Raw genomic sequence first — 22620 nt, forward strand, 5'->3', positions numbered from 1 at the left:
AGCTGGAAAGTATAAAGTGTTGCAAGAAGTTTCTTTCTCATGTCAGGTGTCTGATGTAAAACAAACAGCTGTTTTAATACAACAAGCCAATTCCATCGCCATTCTTGTACAATTATTGAGCAGATAGTTGGCAATTGCTCTGCTCGACCACGTGAACCAACAGAATGGTGAACGCAACCCAGTCCATTACAAGCTTGACATATTGTATCATGCATTTCATTTTCACAATGCTTTGCATCAGGAAGGCTGGAAGTACCATTAACGATGCCTGCCTTCCCCCCCCCCCACTCTTTCCCCCTCCCCCCCTCTCCCCTTTGCCATACTCTTTTCTCTCTTCTATCTTCTGGGACAAGATATAGATGCCCGGAAACCCTGATGTCTAAACTTAAGAAACGATTCTCAGATTCATAATCATACAGTGTGGAAACAGGTACATCGGCCCAACTTGCCTATGCCAACCAACATTCCCCATCTACACTAGTCCCACCTGCCTGCGATTAGCCCCACCTGCCTGCGATTAGCCCATATCCCTCGAAATCTTTCCTATTCATGTACTGTCTAAATGTTTCTGAAACTTTGTGATAGTACCTGGCTCAACTACCTCCTCTGGCAGCTCGTTCCATATACCTACCACCCTTAGTGTAAAAACATTGCCCCTCAAGTTCCTATCAAATTTTCCCCCCCTCACCTTATGTTCACTACATAAAATATTTATTTTTCTCATTTTAAAAGCCAGCAGGATATTAATCTTCAGTTCTGAGCAACTTGCATATCCAGACAACTTATTGAAACTTAGGATCTCAAAGGACCAGAGTACATTGATGGCGCGGTCCAGTCCAGTCGCCATCGTGGTAGCTCTGCAGGAACTGTGCGTTTTAAACTGGTATGTTTACTTTATCTGACGTGGGCAACGCACATTGCCGCACTGGTGGGTAAGGCTAAGCAGCGCCTTTACCACCTTAGACAACTGAGGAAATTCAGAGTGTCGCTGAGGATCCTTCATTGCTTCTACTCTGGGGCTGTAGAGAGCATCCTGTCCGGCAACATTACAGTCTGGTTTGGGAACAGCTCTGCCCAGGACAGGATGGCCCTGCAGAGAGTAGTGCGTTCGGCAGAACGCACCATGGGAACTACACTCGTCCCCCTGCAGGACCTATACATCAGGAGGTGCAGATCCAGAGCAAGCAAGATCATGAGGGACCCCTGCCACCCCAGTAACGGACTGTTCCAGATGCTACGATCAGGCAAACGCCTCCGCTGTCACGCTGTGAAAACGGAGAGGATGAGACGGAGCTTCTTCCCACAGGCCATCAGGACTGTCAACTTTGATAACCCCAGAGACTAAATTTTTGTCGACACTTTTTGTGCTATGTTTAGTAACTTATTAACTTTATTTATATGCTGTAACTGTAATTCTTTTTGTGCACAACCCGCAGGCATTGCCACTTTCATTTCACTGCACATCGAGTATGTGTATGTGACAAATAAATTTGACTTGACTTGACTTGACTTGACTATCTGGACAGTCCATGTAGTACTATAGAAAAAAGGTGAGAAATTCACAGCGGGGTTCACCACTTCTGCTTTCCAGTGCCTTTCCTCAGCTTTGCTGTGTGCTTCTGCAGTTCCTGGCATTAGCTTGGATCAATTTTCCTCGTAATAGTGCGAGGTCACCCTTCCATCCTGCCAATAAGCATACTGAACTTGCAGTTGAAGGATTCTGACGTAACTGACCAAGTACCAAGCTAACCATCAAGTGCTGGGCAAGTAACTAATCAAGTAACTCAGCATGTCAGGCAGCATCTGTGGGGAACATGGATAGGAGGCATTTTGGCATTACTCAGCATTGTGTGTCTTTTTGTGTAAACCAGCATCTGCAGTTCCTTATTTCTGCACAGAGCAGTTGATGGTTGGCATAGAAGGGTAGGCTGAAGGATCAATCTCTGTGCTACATGACTCTTTAAGCTATTGGCAGCTTCACGTTCTGTGACAAGTCTCCAGCCATCCAGTTCTTTCTGTGCTTTGATTGACGCATGGGCTGAGAGAGGGGGAGCTGCAGTCTTAAGGATCTTGACCTGTAATGTCACTTATTCATGTCATGTTCTCCAGAGATGCTCGAGCACATTGTCTTTTCTTGTGCTGTAGTAATGTTGGCCATGCATTAATTTGCCCTTTGGCATTGTTCCTTCAATCGCCACTGCAGTGATGGAAGGGCAAAGTTTCAGTTACCACTAAGCCGGATATATTTTTGGACTATTGGACAATCCAAACACAAACCATGAATTGGCCACTTACCTTGGGTCCCAAAAGCCCTTCCCCTGGTGGTCCACGAGGTCCCATCAATCCTTGAAAACCTTGATCTCCCTATCAGACAAGTAGTTTCACTTCAGTATTCAACATTAATAAACCTCTAACTTTATCTTTTAAATTATCAGTTAATTGGAAAGTTATAACACATTTAGATTTGTTCACATTTAATTGTACTTACCTTGGGTCCTTGAATGCCTTCCCCTGGTGGACCTTGTAGCCCAGGAGGTCCTAGTCTCCCTGCTATTCCCTAAAATGTAACAGAAGAGTCAACTGAATCTAACTCACATAAAAAACATTATCTGAGGGCAGTGTTTAAATTATATATTTCCTGAAAATGGACAGTCAGGATTTGTAATTGTCCCAGCTCAATTTAAAGCCGCTAAGTAATTAATTATGCTCATTGCAGTGTCAATTCTGCACTAACAATGCTGTTCGAAACACCAAGTGCTAGAGAAACTCCAGGGACCAGGCTGCATCTATGGAGGAAATGGATAGGCGAGGTTTCAGATGGGAACCCTTCTTCAGACTGACCCAAAATGGTCCCTGTCCATTCCCTCCAGAAATGCTGCCTGACCCACTGAGTACCTCAGGCACTTTGTGTTTTGCTCAAGATTCACCCATCTGCAATTCCTTGCACCTCTAACACTGTTCATTGTTTGAAGCCAAGAGCAAAGAGAATAATGGGATATCACCATCACTAGTTGACCAGTTTGCTTTGCTCTGAAGTAGTCTTAATTTCATAAAAGGTAGATGCAATTTGACTGAAGCAGATAATAGTAGGCATTATAGAAATGATGATGACCTGGGAAACATGGTGCAGAGCAGCGGAGAGCAAGCTTCAACATCTGTGGACGTTGCATAGGAAGCCAAGAAGGATGCCAGGTACATGTTTAGAGTCACTAAAGGTAGACGACCCACGAGTTAAATGACAGGAGTACAGCCCTAAGGATCTAAAGACACAGTGTTAGAGGAATTTCAATGACATCACATGAACGGTTTATGTCAAAAAATGGAAAGGCCATTAATTACCAACTGCACGACCAATCCCCAACACTCCTTAATCCATTATGCCCTCTTTGCTCACTTTCTAGCAATCTTCATTGATCAGAATTAACATTCAAAACCTTCACTGCATGCTCACACACTTAGCAATGACTTTAGACTTTAGAGTTATAGAACGTTGATAGGCCCTTTGCCCCACCGAGTCTGCGCTGAATAGTGCTCACCCTGTACACTAGAATATCCTACACAATAGGGACAATTTATAATTTTTCCCCAAGCCAATTAACCTCCAAACCTGTACATCTTTGGAGTACGGGAGGAAACCGGAGCACCCGGAGAAAACCCACCCAGTCACAGAACGTACAAACTTCGTACAGATAGCACCGATAGGATCAAACCCGGGTCTCTAGCGCTGGAAGGCAACAACTCTACCACTGCGCCACCGTACTGCCCGATACGATCTTGACAATCAAAAATCAAAACCGCCTCACGAAAAGAGAGACAGCAAATAAGAAATCACTAGCCAGTTGGCCCAGTATTTATTACTTTCTAATTTAATAAAACCTCAGAATCTAGAAAAATTTTGGAAATTAAAATCATTGCATAAAAAATCTAAGGTAGACACAAAATGCTGGAGGAATTCAGCGGGACAGGCAGCATCTCTGGAGAGAAGGAATGGGTGACGTTTTGGGTCGAGCACCTTCTTCAGACTGATGTCAGGGGAGTGGGCAGGACAGAGATAGAATGTTGATAGACAGTAAGACTAGAGGGAGAACTTGGAAAGGTGAAGGATGGAGGGAGAGGGAAAGCAAGGGCTATTTGAAGTTAGAGAAGTCAATGTTCATACTGCTGGGGTGTAAGCTACCCAAGCGAAACATGAGGTGCTGTTCCTTCAATTTGCGCTGGGCCTCACTCTGACAATGGAGGAGGCCCAGGACAGAAAGGTCATATTGGGAATGGGAGGGGGACTTAAAGTGCAGAGCAACCGGGAAATCAGATAGGTTAAGGCGGACTGAGCAGAGTTGTTCAGCGAAACGACCGCCGAGCCTGTGCTTGGTCTCGCTGTTGATACCTGGAACAGTGGATACAGTAGATGAGGTTGGAGGAGGTGCAAGTGGACCTTTGCCTCACCTGAAAAGAGCGTTGGGGTCCTTGGATGGAATCGAGGGGGGAGGTAAAGGGACAGGTGTTGCATCTCCTGCGGTTGCAGGGGAAAGTACCCGGGGAAGGGGTGGTTTGGTTGGGAAGGGACGAGTTGACCAGGGAGTTGCGGAGGTAACAGTCTCTGTGGTCATTTGACTTGCCACAACCATCTCAAAGCTAAAGTACCTTCTGACCTTGAAGTCCTTCTCCTGGAGGTCCAGCCACACCACTTGGCCCTTTGGATCCTGGATCTCCCTAAAACACAATAATTATCAGTGAGAATTTCTATCACCCATGACCTGCAGCTTCCCTGGTTGAGTTTAGGTTAAAATTCAGAAGGCAGTAGGATGTGATAGGGGGAGATCTATATTTCTGATGTTCCTGTCTGACTCTAAAGACCTCTTCATTGAGAGGGATGAGCACGTTTTAAAAGTGACCAGCTAGCAGAAATTGTAAAATTTGGTATTTTAAACTATACCACACCTTCCCAGGAGGAGGCCATTCGGCCCTTCGAGCCTGCACCACCATTCAATGTGATCATGGCTGATCATTCTCAATCAGTGCCCCGTTCCTGCCTTCTCCCCATACCCCCTGACTCCGCTATCCTTAAGAGCTCTATCTAGCTCTCTCTTGAATGCATTCAGAGAATTGGCCTCCACTGCCTTCTGAGGCAGAGAATTCCACAGATTCACAACTCTGACTGAAAAGGTTTTTCCTCATCTCAATTCTAAATGGCCTACCCCTTATTCTTAAACTGTGGCCCCTTGTTCTGGACTCCCCCAACATTGGGAACATGTTTCCTGCCTCTAACGTGTCCAACCCCTTAATAATCTTATACGTTTCTATAAGATCTCCTCTCATCCTTCTAAATTCCAGTGTATACAAGCCTAGTCGCTCCAGTCTTTCAACATATGATAGTCCCGCCATTCCGGGAATTAACCTAGTAAACCTATGCTGCACGCCCTCAATAGCAAGAATATCCTTCCTCAAATTTGGAGACCAAAACTGCACACAGTACTCCAGGTGCGGTCTCACTAGGGCCCTGTACAACTGCAGAAGGACCTCTTTGCTCCTATACTCAACTCCTCTTGTTATGAAGGCCAACATTCCATTGGCTTTCTTCACTGCCTGCTGTACCTGCATGCTTCCTTTCAGTGACTGATGCACTAGGACACCCAGATCTCGTTGTACGACCCTGTTCCTAACTTGACACCATTCAGATAATACTCTGCCTTCCTATTCTTACCACCAAAGTGGATAACCATAGTGGGAGTAGAATAAAGATGCCAAGTAATACTTTGAGATATTAGTCCAAGAAAAAAACCACAACATGGGATATACAAAGGAATGTAAATTAATATATTAATTCCACTCTCAGTGACATTACAGCACAATGTGTCTCGGGAGGCAAGGTATGCAAAATATGGAAGAAAAACCACTGACTCACCATGTTTGCAGTTTAGTTTAGAGATCAGCATGCAAACAGGCTCTTCGACCTACTGAGTCCACGCCGACCATTAATCACCCTTTCACACTGGTTCTATGTTATCCCATCTTCCCATTCCACACACTAGGGGCAATTTACAGAGGCCAATTAACCTACATGCCAGCACATTTTTGGGAAGTGGGAGAAACTGGAGCACCCAGAGGAAACTCACACAATCACATGCATGCACAGACAGCACCCGAGGTTGGGATTGAACCCGGGTCTCTGGCACTGCGAGGCGGCAGCTCTACCAGCTGTTCCATTCAGATGCCAATTTTGTTTCAATTTACTTTTATTTATTTTAATTAAATACATTTTGAACAATCACATAGCCTTAAAATCAAAATAGATGATTAGAAACTTTAACTGGGTGAATAACAGTTTAAAAAAAAATTCACATTGAGGACTAGGGTGTTGTTAGTTTATCCGTAATTGCCCTTGAAAAATGGTGGGGACCTTCTTAAATGATTGCAATCTATCCAGAAAATATACATCTACTGTTGTTAGGTAGGAAATTAAACACAATGGTGATGGAGCAACAAAATCTTTTCTTGCGAGTGAAATGGAAGAGAATATGCGGGTGGTAGTGTTCCTATGATATACAATTTTTTAGATGTACAATTTGTTAGTGTTTTGATAAAGTAATGCTTCTTCCAGTGAATATAGATACCTTTGGTCCTGTGAATCCAATTCCCACAGGTCCCTGATCACCCGGAGGACCTGGAATGCCTGGTAAACCCTTTTAATTAGAAAATATTTATATTTACATTTACATCATAAATGTTCACTGAGAAATGACAACTGCACCACATTAAAATAGTTTAATGAATCTGATAAATGAAAATCTACTCCAGTTACTAAAATAGACTCTTGTTAAACATTATTTACTGTTGAATGAAATTGGCATTACTGTTTTTGAGGCAGTGTTTAATGGTGATTTACTTTTGCACCTCAAGTTTAAGAATTTTGGAACAATTTAATAAATTTTTCGTTTAATTCTAAAATAGCATTTAGATTATTGCAGTAAATTTCAGTCGTCCTTCATGTGCCAGAATTGACAGGTGCTAATTAATGGAACATCCCATTTAATCCAGAGTTGTTTCAGAGCACCCTTCATCATATCATATCATATATATGCAGCCGGAAACAGGCCTTTTCGGCCCACCAAGTCCGTGCCGCCCAACGATCCCCGTACATTAACACTATCCTACACCCACTAGGGACAATTTTTACATTTACCCAGCCAATTAACCTACATACCTGTACGTCTTTGTAGTGTGGGAGGAAACCGAAGATCTCGGAGAAAACCCACGCAGGTCATGGGGAGAACGTACAAACTCCTTACAGTGCAGCACCCTTTGACCCTCCTGGTACATTATCAGTTATGTAGAGCATGTCAGATTGCAAATTGCCAGGTAATTAAGGTTTTACTGCATTGTGTATATATTCTGTTGCAAGACCGCCATAATATTGAAAAAAAGAAAATTAGTAGACATATACAGGTCCGGCATCTCCTTTAAACTGGACAAAATTACGAGCACACTTGAAATCCCTCCTGGAAGTTCCCCCAAATATGTTGCGCCTAAGTCAGTTGAGGCAGCCGATTTTTACCTCATTGGGGCTTCCGCAGTCAATCGGCAGGTCGAATTTGTCTCCTACGGCCTGGGCTCTGGAACTCTGGCTCGGCCTGTCCAGAATCGGTTCCCATTGCCGAAATCCGAGGCTGATATTGCGGGCCGGTATCTCGGCCCCTTGTGGCCTAGGGGGACAGTCACGGTATCATTGGACCTCTCGGAGGCCCACCTGAACGGCAGGAAAGAGGCCCCACTGGACCACAGGCTGCCGCCAATCTGACCCCTCACTGGGACTTCCGTAGGCAACTCATTAACCCTGTGCCCAGGCTGCCCATGCAAGTTTTGCTGTAAAATTAATTTAGATTTAATATTTGTTTTATTTAAGTTTCTAGCAGTCCATGGTTCTTTAGAGATACCGGAGTGGTACAATTAGTGGGTCAGAGGTGTATTGTATCATTATTACGTGACCTTCTGTTGATCTGGCAAAACAGATAATATGGCAAGGCTCTGGAACCAAGGATGCTGGAAAATCAATGGTGGACCTGTAAAAATCAAATTTAGGTTTACAACCATAAGTGTCAATTCACAAATACTTACAGGTGAACCTGGAAAACCATCTCCTTTTGATCCAATTGGCCCAGATGGTCCTGGATGACCACGATCACCCTAACAATGAACATCACACATATAGAAAAGTCATTTACTTTTGTAGATTATAAATGATTTCTTACACTATATTGCAAATTAAAACCCAATTTATTATCACAAGCGAATGGCTTTTTATAAAGTCTGAAGAAGGGTTCCAACCAGAAATGTCACCTATCTACGTTCTCGAGTTGCTGCCTGACCTGCTGAGTCACTCCTTTCTTTGGTAAGCCAGCATCTGGTTTCTTGATATTTATGAGCTTTTCATAATCTTGGTGTAAAATGAAAATTGGAGATTGCTCTTTCTCTCTGTGGCTGCATGGTTTCCTTCAGGCGCTCTGGTTTGCTTTTTCATCCCAAAGACATACAAATGAGCAAGTTTATTGGCCACCGCAAATCGCACTTAATGTGTTGGTGAGTGCTAGAACCTTGGGGTGTGGGAGGGGCGAATTGGAGCCTCGCAGGAGTTATAGAGTCATACAATGTGGATGAAGGTATTCATTCGGCCCAACTTGCCCACACCGACCAACATGTCCCCTCTACACTAATCCCACCTGCCTGTGTTGGCCCATAGTTGGCCCATATCCCTCTAAACCTGTCCTATCCACGTACCAAGTTGATGGGAATGTGGGAAGAATAAAGTTGGAATAGTGTAAACTGGTGCATGATGGTCGATGAGAAATCAGTGAGCCAAAAGATTTATTTCCATGCTTTATGACTGTAAAATTAAAAGTAGAATAAAAGGATCCCATAAATTATTCTCTTTAAAGGCTTTGCTCGTCTGGTATGGAATCACCTTGCTTCTGTAAGAAATAGGAGTGGTAAAAAACAGAAATATAAATAACAAAGTATTGCTATGTAAGATTGTGACTATTTCCATAGAAATTGTGCTAAACATCATGACTCTCACAATCTTACAGCGGCAAGGAGGCGCAGTGGTAGAGTCGCTGCCTTACAGCGTCAGAGACCCAGGTTCCATCCTGATTATGGGAGCTGTCTGTATGGAATTTGTCTGTTCTCCCTGTGACATACGTGGGTTTTCTCCAGGATCTCTTCCCACACTCCAAAGACATACAGGTTTGTAGATTAATTGGCTTGGTATAATTGTAAATTGTCCCTAGTGTGTGTAAGATAGTGTATGTGTGTGGGGATCACTGGTTGGCGCGAACTTGGTGAGCCGAAGGGCACGTTTCTGCGCTGTATCTCTAAACTAAACTATAACATTTAACCTATGATATTTCCTCTCACAACCTATAATTCTGGCCTGACCAGCTTCTTTTCAAAGGTAAAATTTTCATTGTTCCATGAATTGTATGCCCATTAAATAAGAAATTCAATGGTGCAGCGTCTATTTACAAAACCACAAGTATCCAACATATTGGACTCATATCCATCAATCATTCTGAGCCAAAGAAGCTCTTTCTGCCATAATGCTACAGGAGGCCAGTATAAAGTGTCATCTCCTTTTTGAATAAATAAATAGGTAGCTGCGTGGGGATTCCCTTTGTAATTCTCTATGACTTGCAAGAAAAAAATGATCTAGATTCAAGAAAAACAGCAATTGGTATCAAATGCATAAGAAAACTGCATTTGAACTTGGGAACTGCATCAAGTTTCTTCCAGACTATACTGAACAACATTGCCAGTCTCTGAAAGGTTCATCCCCTTTGAGTACTTTAATGTACTTCAAGGAATGGTATCTGCCATCTCTCCCAATCTGGCCTATGTCTGACTCTAGTCTCTTAATGGTGGTTGGACACTTCAATGTCCTCTGAAATGATCCGTCAAGTTACTCATTATAGGTCAAGATTAACAGTTAAAGCTGTCCGAAACAGTGATGTCAGCCTCTCTTGAACATATACATGACATGCACTGATGAAATTCTTGAAATCTCATTGAACTCCACTACTTTTGGCACTTTTACTTTGAAAAACAGAATATAATTAAGTTCCTATTTGTAATACTCTTAAAAATGTGGTTCTCTCTTACCTTGGGGCCTGGGATTCCAATTCCAGTCTCTCCTACCAGACCAACAGGACCAGGGGGACCTGGATCACCCTATGCAAAACATTCATCAATAAAAATTAATATTAATCCAAAGAAGTGTTTAATTCTTCTACCCAGGTGCAAGGTGAAGAAACAAGGCAGAGACTCAACCAGTAATTTTCTAACAGATCCGTTTAAACAGGCAGGAAGCATAAAATAAAGTTCACCCTTTAACGTATGTTTTGGAGAGAAGAAATCAATGTAAATCTTTCATCTAATTCTATAAGTGGCCAATAATCTTTTTTGGTTGACATGGATAAATAGCAGGAAGAGTATTTTTGCTCATCTGCACATATTCAGTTTAACCGACTGCAATTTATTTCCAGCAGAAGAGTACATTTTAATAGTCCACTAAAATACACAGTCTGTACCTTGAATCCCATAATACCACGTCCTGGAAGGCCTGGCATCCCTAGGCGCCCCGCAGCACCTGGTTCACCCTATTAACATAAATCAAAACAAAACAGATTATCAATGATTTGATATTAAGAGGATGATGAGCAATATTCTTAACTTGCAACCCCTTCAAATTTTGATTCATTTCCGTCCATAAAAGTGGTTTAAGTTCAAATATGCTTTGATATGCAGTCTGATCAGATTGTTGCTTTGGCTGCAAATTTACTTGTTGTCAACCCACTGTACAACAGTCTTACCAGCTGCAGTCATTCAGAGAGAGTCAGAGTGATGTAGCATGAAAGCAGGCCTTTCGGCCAACCAAGTCCACAATGCTCAATAACCACTCATTTACACCAGCCTGTACTTTCTCAATGTTCACTTCTGCTCATGTAGGAAGCGTTGATCTGGCAACATCTTTCAGTGTCATCATATTGATGATGTTTGCTCTCTTTTGTTGATTTTTCAGAATTAGCACGAATTGTACATTTAAATTTAAACATGAGTAAAAAGCATGATCACATGTTTACAACGTGCCATCTATTCATATTTTTGCAATTCTGGAATTGATCACATCCTTTATACACAGGTTGTGGTGGAATCAAATGGTGCATTCCAGGAACGCACTGCCAGGGATGGTGGTTGAAGCTGATATGATACAAGAGGCTTTTAGGTAGGCACATAAATATGCAGGGATCTGGATCAAGTGTAGGCAAATGAGAATAGTTTATTTTGGCATCATGTTCGGCATAGACTCGTAGGCCGCAGGGCCTGTTCCTGTGCTATGTTGTTCTACGTTCTATCTATTCTGCCTCCTCTGCATGATTACAGAGAATATTCAAGATCATTTTAACTAAAGAGGTGACGCCTATTTTGGCATTATTTAAATCGCTCAAAACACTTTTTCTTCAACTTTCCATTATTATTTATCATCCATGCCACTTCTGTTGTTGAAATGTCGTTGGCTCCTACCCTTTTCTGAACCACAGACCTCAACATTTGATTTTACAAATTCATAATTTTGATGTCCAAAATTCAGAATTTTACATCAAAATTCATAATATGGCACATAATGCAACTTTTCAGCAAAAAAAAGTATGCATGCCAAATGCGCATATGCGTTGCGCTACATTCATGTGTGAAAAATGACTATTATTTCCAACAGTCTGTAGTCCTTGGACTACATGTATCATGAGTATATTCTGCTATTTATAGAAAGGTTATTGAACAGAAATGCTTTTTACAACACAAAGAAAAAATTGTTTTGTTTTGTTTTTTCTATTTTGCTTTTTCCTTACACATCCCAATTCTCTTGGTAATGAATAAAAGAACAATGGTCATAAAATGTATGACTAAGTTTAAACTGCACATATCTAATTTCATTGAAAACATACTTGCTCCAGTGGTCTTCAACAACAAATCACAACGGTCCATGACCCCCCCCAACCCTCCCTCCCCACCCCTACTCCCCTCCCCCAACTCCCCTCCCCCCCACCCTACGCCCACACCTCCCCCCTACTCCCCCCCCCCACCCTCCCCTCCCCTGCACCCCAACCCCCCCCCCCCCATCCCCTCTCAACATCAACAGGCTTCACGCTACGCAGCGAGGCCGGGGCCAGCCGGCTGGGGGGGGGGGGGGTGAGGCCAGGGGCCAGCCGGCGGCGGTGGGGGGGCGCGAGGCCAGGGGCCAGCCGGGGGGGGGGGGGGGGGGGGGGGGGGGCGAGGCCAGGGACCAGCCAGCGGGGGGGCGAGGCCAGGCGAGGGGCGAGCGGTGAGGCCAGGCGAGGGGCAGGGCGAGCAGTGAGCCATGTGTTTTGCGGAAAAATGTGAGGCGAAATCAGAATGGCGGAAATGAAATAAGAAAGCGAAAACTTTCCACCAAATTTGGAAGGGCTGGGAGGTCTGGAACCAAGATCCCAACAACAAACCGATTATTCTACAAGAGCATCCCACCACTCTTACTTCCAAATAGTTTGCCCAAATAGCACCACTGTGTTAATTCTTTCCACTGTGTTAATTCTTTCCCTGCATCCTCTCCCCAACACCATCCTTTCACAGTCCTCTCCAACTACAATCTGAAATCACTATTACATTAAAATGGCGGGATTCTAGAGATTACTGCTGCTGCAGATTACATGTTGATTCTTGCGCACAGTATAATAGTAGACATCCATCAATGGACCAAACCTAGAACTTCCATAGACCAAACTCATCCTAGGTGGCATTGTTATGTTGGACTGTCCAATATGTTGGCCTCAATTACCAACACAAATGCAAATCCACCAATACAATAGATGTAAAATCCTCATTTTGTCTTCAAGCCTTTCAATTGTCTAGTTTAACAGTCCCCTCATCTTCTGCTTCATTCCTCTGCTTTCTGTGCATCAACCTTTGTCTCGCTATTAAATGCAAAGCGTTGGCTCTACTTTTTGTATCCTCCTTAAACACTTCTACCATACTACTTCTCTGGATTTTAAATTTATTTTCATTCAAGCTGTCCTAGACATTTTTTAAGTCAGTATCTGGTTTCTCATTTGCTCCCAGCTTCTAAAGTGCCTGGGGACATTGGTTACAGTAAGAGGAATGTACAATGTGGAAAATCACCTGAAATTTCCCAAAATAAAAATATGTTCATTACAGTATGAGCAAACAATATAAAATGTACATAAGGCAGAATTAGATAAAATTAAAAACTTCCAATATGTACTGCAACCAGTGTAGATGGTAACTTACCTTTGGTCCTGATGGCCCCGTTATTCCAGGCGGACCAACCAAACCTCGCAGCCCAGTCTGGCCTACATCTCCCTGTAGGAAATGAAGGGACAAATATGGTAATAAAAGAGTAGTGGCTTTGTGCTTTTGCATTTCTAGACTGTGGATAAATGTTTACCTTTGCCATCGTAATTCAGTAGAACAATGTCCAATGCACAATGTTCCTTCACAATGGAGTGTAAGCAAACAGGTGGACGATCTGTTTGACAGGCGTTACCTCGGACCAAGGTGGTGAAAAGGCAAACATTTCCCCAGATCTCAGAATAAAGGACCAGTTCCTCGTGTTTCAGAGGAAGTGAGTTTACCTTCTCTCCTTGAATTCCAATGCCTGGGGATCCTTCAGCCCCTCGAGATCCTGGCAATCCTGGTTCTCCCTAAGATGATCATTAAAGAAAAACTGATTTGTAATAATTCTAGGAGCATTTAATTTAGCGACAATGTTATAGGTTGTTCAAGCAGCATTTGGATGGAACCTAAACATTGGAAGCAATAAATGGGGTCACCTTGTCATGACTGGTACATCGGCGTAAGGTTCTAACACTGGAGCTACTGAAGTGCTGGAATATTTTTATACTGAATAAGTAAATCAATATTTTCATGTATAATATTGAAAGCTATCAATTTTCACCGTGTGCTGACTCATTTATATCAGAAGTCGGAATGAAATCAAATTATTGTTTTAACCCAACTCTTTTCCCACCAGTGTGCATTTGAAATTCGACAAGAATAATCCAAAATCATAGATTTTATCCATAAATAAATAATATCCTTAATTTTAACCTAGAGTAGGAGTCAGGTAATCAGGGAGAAACAACATTGCAGGACCAATAGGACATGGGAGGACATCAGCTGCTAATCCTATTTTCAACAATCTACATAGGGACTTCATCTACATTGCCTTAATGTTTGGGACAAAGACCCATCATTTATTTATTTGCCTCTGTACTCCACAATTTGAGATTTGTAACAGAAAAAAAATCACATGTGGTTAAAGTGCACATTGTCAGATTTTATTAAAGGCCATTTTTATACATTTTGGTTTCACCATGTAGAAATTACAGCTGTGTTTATACATAGTCCCCCCATTTCAGGGCACCAGAATGTTTGGGACACATGGCTTCACAAGCATTTGTAATTGCTCAGGTGTGTTTGATTGTCTCCTTAATGCAGGTATAAAGAGAGCTCTCAGCACCTAGTCTTTCCTCCAGTCTTTCCATCACCTTTGGAAGCTTTTATTGCTGTTTATCCACATGAGGACCAAAGTTGTGCCAATGAAAGTCAAAGAAGCCATTATGAGACTGAGAAACAAAAAACAAAAACTGTTAGAGACATCAGCCAAACCGTCGGCTTACCAAAATCAACTGTTTGGAACATCATTAAGAAGAGAGCACTGGTGAGCTTACTAATTGCAAAGGGACTGGCAGGCCAAGGAAGACCTCCACAGCTGATGGCAGAAGAATTCTTTCTATAATAAAGAATAATCCCCAAACACCTATCTGACAGATCAGAAACGCTCTTCAGGAGTGGATTTGTCAATGACCACTGCCCACAGAAAACTTCATGAACAGAAACACAGATGCTACACTGCAAGATGCAAACCACTGGTTCGCCACAAAAATAGGATGGCCAGGTTACAGTTTGCCAAGAAGTACTCAAAAGAGCAACCACAATTCTGGAAAAAGGTCTTGTAGACAGGTGAGACGATGATTAACTTATATCAGAGTGATGGCAAGAGCAAAGTATGGAGGAGAGAAGGAACTGCCCAAGATCCAAAGCATACCACCTCATCTGTGAAACATCGTGGTGGGGTTGTTATGGCCTGGGCATGTATGGCTGCTGAAGGTACTAGCTCACTTATCTTCATTGATGATACAACTGCTGATGGTAGTAGCATAATGAATTCTGAAGTGTATAGACACATCCTATCTGCTCAAGTTCAAACAAATGCCTCAAAACTCATTGGCCAGCGGTTCATTCTACAGCAAGACAATCATCCCAAACATACTGCTAAAGCAACAAATGATTTTTTTAAAGCTAAAAAATGGTTAAATCTTGAGTGGCCAAGTCAATCACCTGATCTGAACCCAATTGAGCATGCCTTTTATATGCCGAAGAGAAAACTGAAGGGGACTAGCCCCCAAAACAAGCATAAGCTAAAGATGGCTGCAATACAGGCCTGGCAGGACATCACCAGAGAAGACACCCAGCAACTGGTGATGTCCATGAATCACAGACTTCAAACAGTCATTGCATGCAAAGGATATGCAACAAAATACTAAACATGACTACTTTCATTTACATGACATTGCTGTGTCCCAAACTTTATGGTGCCCTGACATGGGGGGACTATGTATAAACACTGCTGTATTTTCTACATGGTGAAACCAAAATGTATAAAACTGGCCTTTATTAAAATCTGACAATATGCACTTTAACCACATGTGATTTTTTCTATTACAAATCTCAAATTGGCAAATTTGAGGCAAATAAATAAATGATGGGTCTTTGTCCCAAACATTATGGTGGGCACTGTACCTGGATCACAAAAGAGGCAACAATCTTTCTACATAATTTCTAATAGACATCTTAAAACCTATTTATAGTATGTATGCACTTGGAAGTACAGTTGCATTTTCTCATTGTTGGGTAACAGCCTCCATGCTGTAATGTGACAGGGGATTGATTCTCTGCTTTCTGTGGCCCCTTCGTCATTCTTGTGGCGGCAAATGGGGTAATAAGAGAGGATCTGTTTCAGAGCATCCCCAGGAAGCTCTTAATATCCAGCAACTTAGATTGGGGTTGCAAAGAGGGTCAACGGCAAAAAACATCTTCCCAGAACATAGAGAGGGACTGGTTAACAGCAGTATGGGGTTGGTTTGCAGTCTGAAGAAATCATCCTGATATTTTCAATACCAATTTTTGGATGTCTTTGACTTCTAACTGACATTTCCCATTCACGTATAATCCCCACTTAAGGGCAACACATTTATAAAGTTGGGTATATTCACTATACCATACATTCTCAAACAGAGCCAATTGTGGAAGTTCTGGGCATTTGGATCCCATGACTTGTGTCAAGGTTGCCATCCTACAGTTCTCTAGATACAAAAAAATGTTCTGATTCAGGCCAAAAGGAACATATTACCGTTGATTTGAGCTTGGATGGAGTGGTAAATTTTAAAATCAATGATCCTTTGATAGCTTGGATACTTGTTATTTTCATTCACTATCCATATGAAATTTAAATCAGTAAATTAGTGATATAATCAGAATGGATGGTCAACATTAACTTTTAAAACGGAACAATTAGGAATTTCATTGACATGCTCCTGTAATGGGGAGCAACATTATTTGTGATATGAACTGAAACTACATTGGTCATTATGAAGTAGTTTTAACAAAGTAACTATAAAACTGTTGATTACCTTTTGTCCTGGTGCGCCATCTTCTCCCGGAAGACCATGGAGACCTGCCAATCCTGAGGAGCCAGGTTCACCCTACAAACACAAAAATCAGCAGTTTCATGGAAGACTGTATGAAAATGTATTGGAGCCGATAATTCTGTTGGACTGTTACATTGGGACCAGCATCATGTAGGCACGAGAAGAAAAATCCCCCCAAAAAGTTTATTTTCAGGGGATAAGGTAATACCAATAAATTGGCACCATTTACTAATGTATTGATAGCAGCAAACATACAATGAAACTTGCCTGGAAAATCATCCTCAGTTAGTGTTAAAGAGTAGAGTTAATCAATAATGATTTGCCTCAATAATGTATTTCACGGAGGTCAAGAACATTAATTTCAGAGGCAGAGCACATTGCACAGAGTGTCTATGGATGATTTTTTTGCAGTTGTTGTGCATCAGTCACTAGTAAAGGAGGTCTAACAGAGTATAATTCACTGGTGAACAGTGAATTACACTACCATCAACAAATAGAATATGGGGCTTATGCTCTGACAGACCAGATGAAGTCATCTTCAACTAGATGTTATGTTTATCTGTTGGAATGTCATAGCTCATTCAATTTAATGCTAGCCCTCGTAAAAATAAGTTTTCATAAAGCATTCTTCAATATTAATTTTAAAAGAATAATTTATGTTAGTTGCAATTAAATCTTCACAAAATTCTGAGGTTCATTTCCTATAAATGTCCAACAGATGGCACTCTGTGTAAAGGCAACTTTTCCATGGTTTACAGACACAAAAAGCTGGAGTAACTCAGCGGGTCAGGCAGCATCTCTGGAGAAAATAAATAGGTGACATTTTGGGTCGACACCCTTCTTACAACTGTCTAGTTCTTCAACGGTTCAACTGTCTAGTTTTCGTGTATGCAAGACCTTTAACTAGAATTTGTCACGTTAATTTTAGCATTAACAAAGAAGGTAAAAAGGATTGTCATAAAATGCGAATCACATCTATTATTTTTTTAAAGCAATGTCAAGAATTTTAATCTCTTGAGGAATGGCTGTGAACAATTGTGAAATACATTGGACGATTTTAAGTTAATGGACAAGTCATTCCAACTACAATTCTCACAGGTATTATATATCTTCTAATAAAAACATTCAACAGCCGCCATGACCACTCTTATTTTTAGGATTTGTTCTTCAATCACCTACTTTTGGTCCTGGCTCTCCAATTCCTCTTTCTCCTGGAGCCCCAACTTCTCCTGGCAAACCTTGATCACCCTACAGAATGGTTTGAAAATGATATTCAAATTTAATAAAAATAAATGCCTTATGCAATTAACCTGAAGTCAAAACAATGCTGCAAGTATGTAAAACAAATTCAATTGCAAAAGTGCTGGAGAAACTTAGTTGGTCAGGCTACATTTGTGGAGGGGATGGACAGATGACATTTTGGGTCAGGACCTTTCTTCAGACTGATGGTGCTCCACCTTTAAAATTTATTTTCAGGATCAAAGTCCCAGACCACACCTCGCACCACTGGTGATGGGAGTACACAGGTGGGGCGTATGATGGCATAGTTGGCTGGTAGTCATCGTTAACATGGATCTGAACAGATTTAAAATCCTACAGTAACTGAATGGGATGGGTTATCAATTTCAATTGAGTGTTGGGAAAAGTGTTTCAGAAAACAAGATAGACGATTTTGCCTTGTGGCAACAGGCCAGATGCACCAACTCCGTGAAATCTACATGAATGTCATGCTGCTCCTAGAGTTGAAAGTCTATGGTTTAGTCCCAAAGGTGTGGGTCAGAAGAAGCTTCCATAGGACAATCAGGATGAAGAAGCAGTGGTGCCATCTGATCTTTACATTTGGCAGGAAGTCAAGACAGCAATCAGTAAGGATAGGTGACAAAACATCTTTTTGCAGCTTTCAATTCTCTTACCTTTGATCCTGGCAAACCTTCACCTGGAGATCCTCTTGAGCCAGGTGGTCCTCGTGGACCTTGCACTCCCTAGTTGATGACATAAATAAGATGGCTTAATTCAATACACTTCCAGAAGTGTAGTCAGAGCTATACAGCATAGAAACAGGCTTTCAGCCCACCTTGTTCATGCTGATTAGATCATTGCAGGTATTTATTTATAGATAAACAATTGAAAGTTTGGGAAATGCAGAGCTATGGGGAGCTGGCACAGAATAGAAATAGAGGCCTGGGGCTCTATAAATACCTACAATGACACAGCCCCCACAAGGCTCTGTGGTAGAGAATTCCAGAGATTCACCAACCTCCGATAAGTTCCAATGCACCTCAGTTTGAAATGATCACCCCCTTATACTATAACAATGCTCTCTTATTTGAGATTCAAGTGTTTTATTGGCATATGTCCCTGATAGAACAATGAAATTCTTACTTGCAGCAGCACAACAGAATATGTAAACATAGTACACTGTAAACAATATAACAAAAGAAAAAAGAGATTTATACAGATCAGAAATAAGTACACATATATATATATATATATATACACATACGTATACATAAATAACAAATAAAATTAATAGTGCAATAATAATAATCTATGTAGTTCAGAGCTTATTTGAGGTTGTAGTGTTGTAGTGTAGTGTTCAATCGCCTAGTGGCTGTAGGGAAGAAGCTGTTCCTGAACCTGGACATTACAGTTTGCAGGCTCCTGTACCTTCTTCCCGATGACAGGGGTGAAATGAGTGTGTAGGCCTCTGATGGTGCTGGCTGCCTTTTTGAGGCAGCGATTCCAGTAAATCCCTTCGGAGGTCAGAACCCGAGATTGACTGGACAATGTTCACAACTTTTTGCAGTCTTCTTCGCTCCTGGGCATTCAGGTTGTCGAACCAGGCCATGATGCAACTAATCAATATGCTCTCTACTGTATTTCTGTAGAATTTCAAGAGAATCCTGTCTGACATATCAAATCTCCTTAATCTTCTCAGGAAGTAGAGGTGTTGATGTGCTTTATTTATTATTGCATCAGTGCGCTGGGTCCAGGAAAGTTCTTCAGAAATATGCACGCCCAACAATTTGACTCTCTTCACCATCGTCCCGTCAATATAGACAGGTTTGTGGATCCTCATCCTTCTTTCTAAGTCCACAAACAGTTCCTTGGTGTTACTGATATTGAGAGTCAGGTTGTTGTGCTGGTACCATTTGGTCAATCGATTAATCTCACTTCTATACTCTGACTCATCACCATCTGTAATTCATCCAACGATGGTGTCGTCGGCAAACTTGATGTTGGAGTTCGCACTCTCCCACCTATTAACAAAGGTGGGTGCTTGATGGTCAGAGTGGACAGTGAGCAGAAGAACCTATTTCCACTAAGACTTATTAAATGCAGATGCAGACAGCACATAAAGGTGTTCAAACTCTCAGTCTGAAGAAGGGTCTCGACCCAAAACGTCACCGATTCCTCTTCTCCAGAGAAGCTATCTGACCCGCTTACTCCAGCTTTTTGTGTCTATCTTCAGTTTACACCAGCATTTGCAGTTCCTTCCTGCACATAAAGAATTTCACTGTGCCTAGTCACATGTGACAATAAAGTATTCCATTGCATTCCATTTCTAGAGTAGAGTAGGTAAACATTAGCAGATCTCCAGACTAAATGCAAAGGTAGATGAACCTAGCCCCAAAATGTTTCATACTTTTCTAGGGCTATGCACTGCATCTTTGTTTGACAACAAACATTCATTGACAAAACTCGAGTCATGCTCATTTGCAGGTAATTAGTCAATGATGAGGTACAAGCTGCAGACATAAAATTCTCATGCAGTAAAAAATGCAAGGCTATCGAGTATTCTTCCCGCCAGCACTGTCAATGAGGATGATTGCAAGGTAACTGTTAGCAGGTTTAGTTAATTACAAGATGTGCTGTGTATTAACTTTGTACAATGTAATGTCAAATTTCAAGAAAGAACGGTTGTCATTTTAGGTAACTAGTTTGCATTGTTAAATGTTTAGTGTCCACATGATTGAAGCCGAGCTAAATCGTAGGATATATAAAAATATTTTGCAGGAAACCACTGACTGAATAAGCCACTTCGCAAGTGAATAGAGAGGAAACACAGGATCTACATATGCCTTTCAAGGGTCATGTTCTTCTGCCCATCAGCCTGTGCCCAAACTGTTTGCACAGATGAGAGGTCATACCTAAAGTATTCGGAAGATTTACAATATTGCTTGCAATGTACATGTATATATGGAACTAAATGTTAAGTAATGTTTATGTCTTACGTCTCAGTATCTATCTCATTCACTTACTAAGACACCGGAAGATAATGAGTAATTTAAACAAATGGTGCATGTATGTGAGCGAGAACTGGAGAGTGTGTGTTCTCTACAGTCTGCTTATTATCTAAAAGGCACAGTGCTACACTGAAATAACGAAATTAAAAAACGTGCACACTTATATAAAATAAGTCACATATGCTACACTCTATATTAAGAATGAAAGCAGAATATTTACCTTTTCACCTTGCAGTCCAACCCCAGTTGGACCGATGGGGCCAGGTAATCCTGGAAAACCTATTTCACCCTGATGTAATATATCAAAATAGACAAAAGCTACATTAACAAAACTATTATAGCAAAAATATATACATTTTTGCATACAAAATAAATTTCAAATGTCGGTTTCGTTTACCATTACTTTTCATCAAAAATAAATATTTGGTTCTGCAAAGAAAATTCGAACTAACTTATCGGTATTACTAGACTAGATAGCACCAGAGAATGGCACCATTTTATGTGAACAGTTCATAAAACAGTTAAAACAGCTTTTATTGAACATTTCTCCTTATCTATCTGCTCCACTGCTAAGAAAGTCATTAGTTCCAAAGTTTCCTATCAATCGTTGCTATATCAAAGGACCTCTCAAAACCACCAATCTTTATTAGACCCAATGCTCACAGCACCACTGTGAGTACGAACAAAATAAGGAGGTTTGGTAGTGAGGGAGAGTGGGGAAGAGAGGCTCCAGGTGCAGGTGAAATGATAGAAATTTCGCCACCCCTCTCTCCCGTATACTTCCAGCTAATGTTCAATTACTCGAGAGCATGTCTTCTGTTTCAAAGGGAGATCAGCTGACCCTGCTGTACAACCTGAGAGTTTTTCCATTTCCTTTATGGACCACATGGCATCTTCATGAAATGGGAAAGGTGACGCTATCTACTTTTCAGTCAATGCTTCTTGGTGCACTGATGTGATGGTCTTAACTTAATTCAGCTTCCTTGAACAGGGATACCAGATCTTAAAATGCTATTTTATCTATAGAGGGAATATACCTCTACCATCTTGTCAGTGATCTATATACCATCCCAAACCAACGCCAAGGTGGCAATAGGAAAATTATATTCAGTCATCAATTCTCTTGGGACAGCAAACCCTGATGCCCTGTTCATTATCACCGGTGAGTTCAATCAAGCTACGTTCAGGAACGTACTCCCTCAATACAACAGCATGTATCCTGCCCCACAAGTTGTGGTAAAACTTTTGACCGCTGCTACAATGCCATCATGTATCCTTTACCCTCACACTGGCTGGTCTGATCATATGTTGGTGTTACTCCTGCTGGCTTGGAGACAAAGACTGAAGCCCAACTGAAATGACAAAAGTAATATAGCAGTGGTCTGAGGAGGTCGAGCATCTACTTCAGGACTGCCTTGGGTTGATGAACTGGAACATGTTCATGACCACTTAGTCCAGCCTGAATTAGTGTATCTCTGTCATCACCAATTTCATCTGGAAATGCTTGTTGATAGTGTTCTGACAAAGTCAATTAGGATCTATTTTAACTTTGGATTAAC

General features: G+C 41.5%; 1 protein-coding gene across 1 annotated transcript in view; it reads right to left on the reverse strand.

The window, feature by feature from the left end:
• col28a2a (collagen, type XXVIII, alpha 2a) overlaps positions 1 to 22620 on the reverse strand; it is a 72013-nt gene that overhangs the window by 15054 nt on the left and 34339 nt on the right. Inside the window, exons 15-27 of the mRNA XM_078404530.1 lie at positions 21282 to 21350; positions 18728 to 18796; positions 17994 to 18062; positions 16797 to 16868; positions 13677 to 13745; positions 13333 to 13404; positions 10578 to 10646; positions 10150 to 10218; positions 8113 to 8181; positions 6612 to 6680; positions 4642 to 4710; positions 2489 to 2557; positions 2296 to 2364 (exon numbers count right to left, since the gene is read on the reverse strand). Of these exons, the coding sequence (XP_078260656.1) occupies positions 2296 to 2364; positions 2489 to 2557; positions 4642 to 4710; positions 6612 to 6680; positions 8113 to 8181; positions 10150 to 10218; positions 10578 to 10646; positions 13333 to 13404; positions 13677 to 13745; positions 16797 to 16868; positions 17994 to 18062; positions 18728 to 18796; positions 21282 to 21350 (903 nt within the window). The remainder of the gene's footprint in view (positions 1 to 2295; positions 2365 to 2488; positions 2558 to 4641; positions 4711 to 6611; positions 6681 to 8112; positions 8182 to 10149; positions 10219 to 10577; positions 10647 to 13332; positions 13405 to 13676; positions 13746 to 16796; positions 16869 to 17993; positions 18063 to 18727; positions 18797 to 21281; positions 21351 to 22620) is intronic.

This window comes from Rhinoraja longicauda, chromosome 8 (assembly GCF_053455715.1).
Source record: "Rhinoraja longicauda isolate Sanriku21f chromosome 8, sRhiLon1.1, whole genome shotgun sequence".
NCBI classification, from domain to species: Eukaryota; Metazoa; Chordata; class Chondrichthyes; order Rajiformes; family Arhynchobatidae; genus Rhinoraja; species Rhinoraja longicauda.